Here is a 13,133-nt window from a genome sequence, read left to right on the forward strand (position 1 = left end):
AAAACCACTGCTATTAGGCATGCACTTTGCTTTAAATGAAGCCAAAATAAAGGAAGTAATAATAAAATAATACGTAATATTTTAAAACATTAATTATCTATAAATTCAGGAATGTGTTGATTTTCTTACTTATTAGCATCATTTAAAGTGATTCCAATCTGAATGAGTTACTGGGGTTTTAAGGATTCTCCAGACATACAATTCATGCTCAAAAGATCAAAGAACCACACAAAGAAAGAATTCCAACCTTAAGTATGCAAATTGGTTAACTCTGAAGGTATCGATAAACCACAAACAGCCTTTTTTCTTCATGTGACATTCACATTTCAACATACTGAAAACTGAAATAAAAATTCAAGCCTAGGAAAAAACCTGCCCTTGTGATTAACAAAATAAGTAGGGTGCTATACTCGGTTTCTGCTGACACCAACTATGGAAATTCTATCTAACCTTAACCTTCTCTGTTCCCCATTACCTACATGGAGGAAGGTGAAATGAGCAAACTGAAGACAAATCTTAGCCCCTACAACGAGCTGAATCACTATACTGCATGGTTTTCTTTAACCATTTTGAAAAGCAAAAGCAAATTCCACTTCAAAGCCTAATACACTGAAAGATTCTAGCACCTGGATAACATTTTTTAAAGCATTTTCAGCTTTTTGTTACACATTCTGGAAATCACAATCAACAATGTCACATATTGTGTCTATGCATTACGGAAATGAGATAAACTCATCTACAAGTTCCCCGCCCCCTTCAAATGATGTTTAAATGAAAATTAACTCTATACATCCACCTGACTTTCCTCAGAAAGGACGTAAGAGTTGGATTTGATTAAACCCATGGATTGGGTTCCACTGCCCACTAAAAAAGCATATTGAATTCAAGTTCCTTGGGCAAAAAGTCTCCTTTATCTACATCTATCCCAGTGTTCCGTATTTTCTATGGAGTCAAAGACTGCGGTGGCTTTCTCCTCCAATGCTGTTGCTGACAGTCACAATAGCAGGTCATCAGTATTAAAAAAAAAAAAAGCACTGTTAATCTTGCTGACAGCATGTCTGAATCACTAGGGGATTATAACACAAGCAGCTGCTATGACCTCAAGGTCCCACCTTAAGCAGCAAAAGAGAACAGGTAGGTAAGGAAGAACAGCACAGGCAAGCTGTAAAATATCATAAACCCACCACATTAGAAGACCCAAGCATTACTCAGCTTAAGTATTCCTGCACTTCCATACCACAATGTAAATGAGATCTAATGTACGTGCAACAGAGTCCTCAGAATGGCACAGGTCACTTTGGCTCATTTTCAGAAGCAGAGAGCATTCCACTGCAGCTGACATTAACAAGGCTGCCCATACCCTGCTTAGCCCATCATAGCCTCCTATGTACATTCTACACAGACTGGGCTAAATAACTAGAGAAAATGCACAATTATAGTACTCCTGCTACAGCACACAGCCAGGGAAAAGCAACACCTACCCTCTCCAATTCAGTTTTATTCTCAAGAATGCAAAAGGGACAGGCACAAACAGAGTGTCTCCCCTCACCACATCACACCATTTAGGAATGCTGGAGAATTAAATGCACTGTTTGCTCTAAGAAGTACAACATTTAAACCTAATGTAAACAGCGCAAACAGCAAAACCCCTCACAATCAGAAATGAAACATCAGTAGAAGCTGCCCCTTTCAAATACTCAGAACCACAGTTTTTTAATATAGCAAGCTGAAAAGTTTTATTTCCAACAAAACCAAACTGAATAGACAAAATACTTGTACTTTTGAACCTGTTCTATTTCACACATGGATCCACAATGCTGTCACTTGTACAGCTAGGGTGGAAGGGAAAGGTGGGAAAATTTTGGGGCCCCTGGTAAGAACAACCCCTGAGGCACTGCAGTGTGTTTTGTACAGTTTTTTTATCAGAGGAAAAACATTATTTATCGCTAACTTCTCATTTTCAATCTAGTATCAAACGTTTGTGAGAATTCTACAGAAAGACAAAGACTCTTTTCATGCAGTCAGGAAGGGGGAACCACACAACACTCTTCAGATGAAAGCATCTCCCAGGTACATACAGCTGGGACTTTCAAAAGAGCTTGAGGAAGACTTATTTATGACTCACTCTAAAGGGAGATGGGCATTTAACAACTTTTGGCCATTTTCAGAAATCTCAGATAACATTCCCCCCCCCCCCCCCCCATTGATTTTTATCTAATCTTTTCAAACTAGTTAAAAAAAGAGGTGTGCATGTGTGGTAGGTAATTTCCTACAGAGTTAAAATTTCAGACACGCAAAATTACTATTTATAGGTTATCTTAAAAAACACATATGAATTATTTATTTTTGTGAACTTCCTTTATATAACATAAATTGCATCCTCATTATAAAAAATGCTGATGAGTATTTCCAGTGCTGAAACTCTCTTACCTGTATGCAAGTCTGTCCACATGAACATTGGAAGACTGGCATTTGATCATTGTCAAATCACTGATCCAGACCCAGCACACATTGGTTTCCATCCAGTATTTTCCAGTTATGGTCCACAGACAAAGTTGATTACATCAGCTCATTTTATGTTGGACAAGTATCAACGTCACAAATTACTGCTGGGGGCTACTCCCTAATTTTAGTGGGGGGAAAAACAAGGAAAAATTACCTAGGATCATGCATTCTTCTGTGTGATTCTACTGGTCCAGTGAACGAGGAACGATGCTCCAAATAAGAGGAAAAACAACTGGCACATACAGTGATTTGACAATAATATTCATTCCCCCAGGGTTCTGAGTGGACAGTAAGTAAGAGCAACATGAAGCAAGTGTTTAGTATAAACTAAAACAGTTTATAACTTTGTATGCAAAACCCATGTCACCATATTTTCATAGTGGGAATGTCACACTACTGGGGCAAGCCCGATATATTCCATCTGCATACATCTGAGCCAAATCCACTTCATCATGAGTGGTGAAGGGCATCATGCTTCACCCTTCCATCTCATATGACCATTTTTGCAGACGTCACAAATACAGTTATCACTGCTGCAACAATGAAAAAGAGAAAAGCAATGACCATGTAAAACCCACCAGCCTGGCTTTCAATTTAGATTAGCTGGGCCCTGCAACAAGAACAGTTACTGAATGGAAATTCTTTCCAAAGAGGATAGGGAAAAAAGCTTATCTTCTCAAGAGGAAAGAAAGAAGTTCATAGTCAGCAGAGATAAAGCTGCCTCAATAGTTTGTGTGCTCATGCGTGATTTGCCAATATTGCTGCAAGAAAACACTCAAGACTTTCCTCTTGAGTTCAGTATTTCATGTATTGAGTAAAGATTCCAATGCAAAGCTTATGGAGCAGGAAGATGGTTGAAAAAAGAAACCTGAAGTACTACACGTTCCCATTTACACTCCCTATTTATAAGAAACCCAGAATAATTCCAAATACCTGAAGTCTAACTGACCACCACCGACAGATAAACGGATACTGCAAGGTCATGTCAATAGCATTAGGGGCAGAGTGAGTGAAAGGGGCAGGCTTACACACGGAACAACAACAAAATCTCTTTTCCTCCTCTATTCAAAGAGCCAGGAAAACCCCGGGCACACTGAGGGTAAATGACTGGTGAGCGGAGAGTTTTCTGTAAGTCTGTCTATTTTTGTTCACTATCACCCCAGATTTTCAAAGGGCTCTTCTGGGAAATAGCCTCAGGGTCTCTGGAAAGAAAATAATTGATTCTAGGGTGACTCATCTGTCCTCTTGTCCCCCAAAGAGGTCTGAGAGAAAATCTTACGGAGATAGTACCGAAGTGCACTTAAATACAAGTTTCTGGGTTTACATACTTTTCAGACTTGCCTGAACAAAGTGTTAAGATTTTAAAGCTGATGAATTTCTCACATACTGCACAGGAAAACACTTTTATCACAGGCATATTTGTCTAAGTCTGAACTTACTTTTGACGATGGGTATTACAGTGTAATCAAGGTTCATAAGAAGAAATTTTTTTAAGGTAAACACCTGAGAATATCAGCAAGCATATTTGCCCCTCAGAGCACAAATTATTTCCATTCCACACTAAAACAGGCAGAAAAACATCTGTATGTTCATTACCTTCTATGAAGCTAATAAAGTTAATTATACTCCTATTTTTAAATTATTTCACACTGCCCTCAGTCCATACAAAATACAACCCAAATCAGGATTTTTTTGGTTGTTTTTGGGTTTTTTTGTTTTCCCTGCTCAAGGAGCAGGAAATACCAACATACTAAAACTACGCACACACAGACACACAAGGCTCCAGTAACAACCCTGCTGGCATTAACAAGCAGAGGCTGGTATGCAGGTATAAGGCTCAAGCGATTTTACTCTTTGCTGTTTAATACCATTCCTGTACCTTGTTCCCATGACTGCAACACAAATGCTGCACAATATACAAATATCAATGCAATTATCAAGGCAAAGAGAATTGTCCTGGACTAAGTCAACATATTAGGCCTCCTATTAATAAGAACGGTCTTTCAAGAGAAGCAGGGAAACATTTCACACTCTAAACATGGTCTACAATTGGAGTCGGTCATTTCTCACAGCATTTAACGTTCACCTCTGCAGCAGCAAAAACAGGATGTAACATCAGTGGGTGTAGTTCTGACTTGGAAAATTATCTTTGTTTCACAAGATAAGCTCATGTGGAAGCCCCTACGTGAGAGGGAGAGAGTAGGAGGTTACTTTGCTACAGGAGGCACTAGCTGCATTTTGTGCTTCCTCTATTCTGAAGTGGTAGAGATGGTGAAACCACACAAAGGTAATTACATTTTGAGTCTGTATCCCCTGCCATTTTTCAAAGTGTTTAATTGTTTGGAGCATACTCCACAACCTTCACAACTTTCACATTTCCCTATAGAAGAGGATTTGGTACTGAGGGAAAACAGGGAAATCCCGCAGTAACTTTCACATTTCTCATTACTGTATTTCTCATTACTGTATTAGACTTAAATAGTTTGTCTCAGTGTAAACTAGTAGTGACCACGCTAATTTCCATTTAGAGATGCGCTAGTTTAACACCCCAGTCCTTCCAATTAAAAAACACACCAGCAAACTAAAACTGGTTTTACCGAAGGAATTTTATGCAGATTTCCATTCAACTTTCTAACTATGTAATTTTAAATCACACTTGGAAAATGAAGCGAGAGGAAACTCCGCTATGCAAGATAAGTAAGTTTCAGGCGGATGGGCAGCGTCGGGTTTCGTTTTTCCTCACGAGCAAGGTCGGGCTCAGGCCGCACTGGCGCTGGGCGCTCCGGCTCTCCGCACCCGGCTCAGCCCGCCGCCGACAGGGAGGAAGACCCGATCCGGGAGCACGGCTGTGTTGGTGCGCCTGACGGCGCATGGCGGGAAGAGAGGTGTGAAGGAAAGGAAGAGGGAATATTACAACGCACCCAAACGCGCCGGGGAAGTCTCATCTATAGCAGTTGGAGCAAGGTCCAGCATTAGGAGCAGGGAGGAGGAGGAGGAGGAGGAGGAGAAGAGGCGGTACCGGCCTAGCAACCGGCTTCCCAGCACTGGGCGTGGTTTCAAGTATAGCTTCTCACTGGCAGAGCCCTTTTCGCCCGTGCCTCTTCTGGCTGTTGAAGATGCCTGAGCCGCCTCTGCGCGCAGATAGCAACGTTGTTCAAGGCAGAGATGTCCCCTCGTTGAGGGAGAAGGGAACTGGCTTTAGCCGCCTTACCATCATTATACATCTGCCGAGCCACGTTCGCTAATCCTTTCGATTTTATCGTGAGTCCAGCCGTTAGGTATTTTGGGGCGAGGTGAGAGAAGGACTGTGCTTTTCGTTTTGCTTTATAGTCGACTTCAGGAGATAAAAACTCCGAGCTGCGCAAACAAATCTGCCCAGGTCCCACAAGATGGCGGCGGGACTGTGGCGGAAGGGGCGGCTCCTCTCGTCTTGCACGCAACTTCCCATCGGCACCTTCGGGTGTCGCTTACGCACAAAATGGCTTCCGACTAGCTAGAGCGTGGGGTGGGGGAGAGAGGTGTTGTTGCTACCAGGGTGGTGTCGAGGTCGGTATGTTTATAGACGTTTATGGGTTTATGCCTTTTATACTGTTGCTGGTATGAGGATAGACAAAATAGCTTTGTATTGGCCCTAATAGCTACGCAATGGTAACAGACTTCTTTTCAGTGAGCAATTACAGACGGGGTAAGTGTGGGCATGTGTTTTGGCGGGAGTTTATACAGAAGCAAGCCCCTACTTGGTTCAGGTCTTGCTTTATCACTCTTGAGTTCATTTCTAGCGAAGATAATGTGGTTACAGGGGTGTGAAAATTGTATGCTTTCCATTGTTTTATAATCTTCAGTAATTTTAAATGATGCCTTGTCCCTGTAAACTGGCCGTTGTGATTCACGTGATAAAAAACAACTTCCATGAAGCAACTTACTCTGAAGTGCTAGTATTGTAGCTGGAGCTGCTCTATTAAAGGCCTGAAATAGAAAATTCTGGAATATTTTATCAGCTGAACTAGACAAAAGGCAACTCCATATGTGATGAAATTAGACCCATCATGTTACACAGTACTCTGGGATAGTATGCTGTTGTGAAGAGTCACGCTGTCTTTGGAACTGTATGGAAAATGGAGGCAGAAAGTAATGACCTGCACTAGAACTTGGTCAGGTAAAAAGTGACTGCTCTGTGTTCTGAAAAAATGGAGTCCTACTGAAATAGTATGGTCGGGCTCTCACCAAGGGTATCACAGCGTCCCTGCTACTAAGATGTAGCATTGGATTGGTGCTGATTCAGAAGGCAGCCAGTATCTGCTGTGAATCAATATGCATACTTTCTCCTTGGATCTGTTCCATACAAACATGTAGGGACTGGTACAGGCTAATAGAAGAGGTTTAAGGAGATGGTATGGCTGCAGGCTTATGAAAGAAGAATTTTATTAAAAAAAAATGGTTGAATGAGTGATTTACCAATTTAATACAACCATTATTTAAGAGACATAATACATTCTTTTGCTTACTTACTCCACTTTTTCCTACATTTACCTAGTTTTTATATATTTATTAAACAGTTTTCACTTTTATAGGCAGCATTTATGAGCTGTATGCAACTTTTTTAATCTCCATTTCTAAGTTGAAATACTGTATTGTCTTCATTGATAGGTTCTCGTGTAAGCTGGAACTGTAAATTGTAAATCAGTATAAATGTAGAACATAGAGCATACCAGTAAGATTAGACGTGATTGAGAAGAGATGGTCCTATATGTTTCAATTTAGAGGGCTTTGGATATAACTCTCTGGCTTGGACATACTTCTCTTGATATGCTTTTATAACAGGTTTGATCTATTTAATTTTGTAGATTCTCCTAGTTCTCCAAAAAAAATCTTTTAAGAATTTATGCCTCCTAAACTACTATGAACTTATGTTTTCTGCTATGTATTGCAAAATCAGACTTGGTATGATCAGGGTGAGTGCATTCCATTTGGTGTTACCAGTTTCACTTGTTATGTGTTGGTGCTGCTTTTATTATTATTATTGTTTAAAAAAAAGGCTGTCACTAAGGGAAGAGATTGTTCTCAAGGGTTTTTCTTCTCTGTTGGAGCAATGGCTAAAGGATTATCTGACTTGCAGATTTTCAGATTTCTATTTGGCCTACAACTGAGGATAGAGAATGTATAGAGTATCTGTAAAATCAGTTCCCCATCATACATGTAAAACAGTTTGGATGAATCCCTGATGATACCCATGATGAAATTGGTAAACTTAATTGGAAGACAAGCCATGAATCCTGAGAACATTCCTTGTAAAACCCCTTGAAACAAACACTCCTAACTTCAGTTAGCTGCATGTAGAAAATATACTTGCATTGATGTAAAAAGTCTACCTAAAGTGCTGATTTGGCAAAGATCTAATTGCAGGATAGAAGCTTGTAGTTTGAGAGCTCAACAAAGATGATTTTTGTAGGAAGGTTTGTGGGAGAGATTAAGGCAGGTTAACACCACAAACACATAGTCAGCTATTTAAACTGCAACTGCCTCGCATCATGAGAACAGTTATTCTGTTATGCTCTGAAATAGGAATTTCAGAGACATTGAATATATACTGCAATGTAGTCACTATTGTAATGGAATCACTTGGCTGCTTTAACTTCTCTGTAACATATACATTTGGAAGATTATGCTAATGATGTAAATATTACAGGTGGAATTAGCAAAAACAATAGATAAATCACAAGTATCTTTCCAAGAGAGCAGAAATAGCTCTTTGACTACTGATGGAGATAGGAGTTCCATTTGAATTTCAGAAAATGGAGCATCATCAGTTCTATTTTTCAGAACTTAAGATACAGAAAGAGCTTCATGACTGTGGTATTACAATCATGTATATTCCTTTCCTGCAGGTGCCACTGCAGCTTTTGACCCTGTTCTTCGCACTGTAAAGTATCTGTGCTGGTAGAAAGGCTTGTTTTAATGTAAGTACAGCCATTGCAATGGTTACAATGAAGACAGATTAGGTACTATTATTTTAATACAAAGGAAATACTCCATCCCCAGGCAGGATTAGTATTATACACATGAAATAAAAATCCTTGAGTATATATTGTATATATAATAATGATGAGACATTGTAATATTCCACAATATGGGCAAAATATGCTTATAATAAATTAAGACAGTGGTTGAGGGCAGTGGCTGCCAACTGGCTATTAAACCATTAAATGATACCTCCTTAATTCATAAATTAATGAATTTTACCTAAACTAGTCTTAACAGTGAATATGCCCAATATATTTGCTTATGTAGAATGTTGGTAAGGCTGATTCTTATGATCTTCCCTATACAAGATAGTACTTATGCATTAATTTAATTTTTAAATCTTTAAGTAAAGTATCTGTGGAAATTAAATTGAAATTACTTGCTTGCGTGTAAGTTTTCTGGAAACTGTGGTTGAAATTAGAAGAGGTAGGATTTTGATTGTCTTAGCTTTCTTCACATACAATAAAGTCTTGATAAAAAAAATTATCTGTTTTTAAAAAAAAATTATCAAGGAATGCATTAGTTTCTATAGCAGCCAGACTACATTTGTATGTATTTTACATCTTTGGTCTAAATAACCTAAGCAAGGTTATGTGTGCTGAAAATGTGATTACAGTAACTTTTAAATCTGTGTCCATCTGCTGGTGTTTGAAAATAAGATAATGTACGAATGCCTCTTCAGCTAGTGTAAATAAAGCTCTTGATTTTTTAACAAAACTGCCTGCTACATCAGTGAAGTGGCAGGCTTGTAACATTTTAAAAGACTAGTTCTACAGGAACTTGCAGCAACTTTGCCTCAGACTCTGAAGCATTTGATGTAGACAAACAAAAAACCACAATGAAAAGCATACATACAGAAGAAAATGAAAAAAACTTTCCCAACAGGAAACTAAATGGGACAGCAACTATTGCTTAAAGTTTTGGGTTTTTTTTTTAAGGCTTAGGCTTCTGGATGGCTGCAACAGAGTTGAGGCTGGGGAGCAGCCAGTCAGCACACAAGTACAGCACACCAAATTAAAATTACAAAGGGCAGCTGAAGTGGGAAGTATCTATCTTAAGTGCAAGATTAACCAATACTGCATGTAGTGCTAGCTCTGTTTGTTTTTCTGAAAAACCATCTAAAATTCAGTTATCTTAAGTTTAGTCTTGGACCCAGATAGAAAAGAAGCAGTGAGTATCAGCCTTTGAAAATGTGTATTCTGGGTGGGACTGCCTAAGGGACAACATGGAAATATTTTGTGCAACATACCTTAGACAGTAGGTTCTTGATTTGTTTTTCAGGGAATGATGCAACTGCATAGGAATGCTTGAGAAAGAATTAGGCAAGAAAAGTTTAGTAAAAGTTTGCCCTATGAACAGTGCCTTGAGCAATGTCATACAGAGATGACAAACTCCACTGAACAGTACAGCTGCACTCCCACAATAGCAGATGTTTATTCTCTCTAAAAATAAAGCTGTGTTATAATCTCATTCATAAAGGTTGTGTGTGAATATATATATTAAAAAAAAGAGAGATTTTAGCCATGGTTTGGTAGGACCTTCAAGCTTTTTGTAAAGCTGCAATTTGTGACATGATTACTTAAGCTTTCCAGTTTCTTCACCATGGAAGTACACAATGTAATTGTTTAGTGGCATTTTAAGTTTCTCACTTGTCTAATTTTGCTTTTCTGTTTAGTGACACAGATATCCTGTTGTTTTGATTGAAAAATGAGATCGTATGCCCTCCTTATTGTTACTAATGGCATAACTATATTTACAATAGGCTATTTAGCCAATTCTAATTCCTACCACTGCAGAGGCCATATACTGCCAACAGGCCTTTTTCTCCTGTAGTCCTCACTCCAGGCATCCTTAATGCACTCCAGAAGCTGTTAGATCATTTAAGGAAAAAAAATAGGAAATTTAAAACAAATTATTAAGAGACTAGGTATTAAAAAATTTTTTTTTTGTACTACTACAAGTTTAGAACTTAATACCTCAGAACAAAGGGGGGAAAAAAGCAATTGTTCTCTTTTTTTCATGTTACACTCAAGTATCTTAGAAGTAGTGTTAGGAAAAATGTTGTGGTTTACCCCAGCCAGCAACTAAGCACCACACAGCTGCTCACTCACTCCCAGCCAGTGGGATGGGGGGAGAGAATCGTAAAAGTGAGAAAACTCATGGGCTGAGATAAAGACAGTTTAACAGCAAAAGCTGCATATGCAAGCAAAGCAAAACAAGGAATTCATTAACTACTTCCCAGCAGCAGGCAGGTGTTCAGCCATCTCCAAGAAAGCAGGGCTCCATCATGCATAATGGTTGCATGGGAAGACAGACACCCTAACTCCGAACATCCTCCCCACCCCTTCCTTCTTTGTCCCAGCTTTATATACAAAACATGACATTAGATGGTACGGAGTATTTCTTTGGACAGCCTGGGTCAGCTGTGTACCTCCAGCCTTCTTGCTGGCAGGCCAGCACAAGAAGGTAGACAATCCTTGACTGCTTAGCAACAACTGAAAACATCAGTACATTTATGACCATTTTCTCATCCCAAATACAAAACACAGCTTTATACTAGCTTCTGTGGTGAAAACTAACTATCCCAGCTGAAACGAGGACAATAAGGTACAGTTATTGTTGAGTGTAACATTCTATTTTGCTTAGTAAAGGTAGCAGCAATATAACTTTTAATTTCTGGATATCACACAGCCAGTTATTTTGGTGCATAGTGTCTGCCAAATTAACTCTTTAATAGGATTAAGTATAAGCTTGGTATTTTCATACACTTTGAGGCAGTTCTGGGTACTATTTAAACCTTTCAGGCAATCTTCTTATTTAGAGATGTAAGAGTGAATAGTAACAAATTATTCATTACCACTTACCAGCAAATAATTGTTACTAAACTTGTAATTAATATAGTACATTTTTTCTCTTAAAAGCAACACACTTGCTCTGGCTGTTTATATTATTTTATTGTACTCCACAAAAGTATAATAAAACCAAAGAAACATGTTTTTGTCTGTGATAGACTTTAATACGCATATTTTAAGTACAGAGTGAGCAGCAGGCTTTCGTACATTTGAGCTTAGTAATGAGTAAGTATTAAGTTGTCATATTTGATCTTCAGTGATGGCCTCCATTCTTCTTTGGAGGAAACAGTGTGTATTCAATGCCAAGAGCTATGACGAAAGCTGCAAATCCCCACTTGAGTCCCCTAGTGAAGACTTCTGTTACGGTGACAGGTTTTGCAAAGCCACCCATGTATCTCCAGGCTTCATTACTAGAAGAAAAGTAAAACCAGAAGTACTAACAGGAATATCTTTGTTCAGAAAAAGAGATGAAGGTATTTCAACTAGATATACATTGAGACTGTCACGTTTCTGTCATTTGAGTAACAGGAATTGCCACAAGTAAAGTTCATGGTATTAACTCTTAGCCCTTTACGCCTGTAATTTGAGATAGAAGTAACAGCAGGAAACAACATAATTCTAGTAACAGAATCACCTCCCCAAACTTACATAATTGTTGTCTTCTGGTTTTACTCTGTTTGAAACAAAATCAGAACCTACTAGCACAGGCAGGGATGGAGTAACTACAAAGGCTTGTCAGTGTGCTAGGCAATATCTTGCATAGTTAAATCTTAAAAGGGAAAGTGTTTCCAGCCATAGAAAACTCATCCTAGTGTGGAGGCACTTTCTGTTTTACAATATGACACTTAACTATTACTAGAGTCAGAAATGCCTACTAAAAACAATTTAAAAAAAAAAGCTGAAAAGGTAGTGTTTACTAAAAAGCTGCAGAATATTTACAAACCTCACGCTGTTTTGCCTTACTGCTTTTAACCTACATTCTTACTGAAACATTAGTCACTGCTATAACTGACTACAGGCATTTATGTGCAGCATAATCAGTGTAATCTATAGAAGAGACAAACTGTCCATCTCTAAAGACTCCTGGTCCTTGAGAAAAGAAATAAAAGCCATTTGCACAGAAACAAGGAATAAAATCAGCACCATCATTTCAGAAGATGATACTTTTTTTTTTAAACAAGGGGTTCAAGTATTTATGTTCATAGATAATCCTCTTGTGCAGATGGTTCTGTGACTCAGGATGAAGACATACTGGCATGAAAGAGTATCTTCTAGATGCTAGTATAGGATACTCATGGATAAAGACTTAGGTTTCCAAATATGACATCTTTCACACAGCTGATTCTTTACTGAATATGTACATTAATATGCATTTGCTGCAAAGGTGGAAAGCTGATCCCCTGTTAAAAGGAACTTAATATATCAAAGGGGAGCCCTAGAGAGGGTTACTTTTTCAAGACTTCTAGTGCAACATATTAATAATGCAATCTCGTTCCAGATTACTGAAGCAAGTAAGTTGATACTTTAAATTCTCCTTTGATAAGGAAGATTGGCCTGATACTTTTACTTGTCCTATGGACCTGAAATATTACCTTACATAAAATTTACAGAGTTCAGGAAGAATCATCTCATGCTTTAAGTTTGACTTTGTTCCTTATTTCAACTCCTCACATAACTGGCTCGATCCCCTCCTTTTACCAGAGGAACATTATTTTTTTATCTAGGAGGGGCAACCAATATTACCCAACTCTTTCC

The 13,133-nt window shown here is 38.6% G+C and overlaps 2 protein-coding genes across 2 annotated transcripts in view; both read right to left on the reverse strand.

The window, feature by feature from the left end:
* Window positions 1-5,478, reverse strand: part of CFLAR (CASP8 and FADD-like apoptosis regulator) — a 17,768-nt gene extending 12,290 nt beyond the window's left edge. Inside the window, exon 1 of the mRNA XM_010287177.1 lies at window positions 5,427-5,478. The gene's annotated coding sequence lies outside the window, so the exon portion shown is untranslated. The remainder of the gene's footprint in view (window positions 1-5,426) is intronic.
* Window positions 5,479-11,520: 6,042 nt separating this feature from the next.
* The window catches only part of NDUFB3 (NADH dehydrogenase (ubiquinone) 1 beta subcomplex, 3, 12kDa), a 2,963-nt gene continuing 1,350 nt past the window's right edge, over window positions 11,521-13,133 (reverse strand). The window contains exon 2 of the mRNA XM_010287178.1: window positions 11,521-11,788. Coding sequence (XP_010285480.1) covers window positions 11,632-11,788 — 157 coding nt within the window. The 3' untranslated portion in view covers window positions 11,521-11,631. The remainder of the gene's footprint in view (window positions 11,789-13,133) is intronic.

This window comes from Phaethon lepturus, unplaced genomic scaffold (genome assembly GCF_000687285.1).
Source record: "Phaethon lepturus isolate BGI_N335 unplaced genomic scaffold, ASM68728v1 scaffold3905, whole genome shotgun sequence".
NCBI lineage: Eukaryota > Metazoa > Chordata > Aves > Phaethontiformes > Phaethontidae > Phaethon > Phaethon lepturus.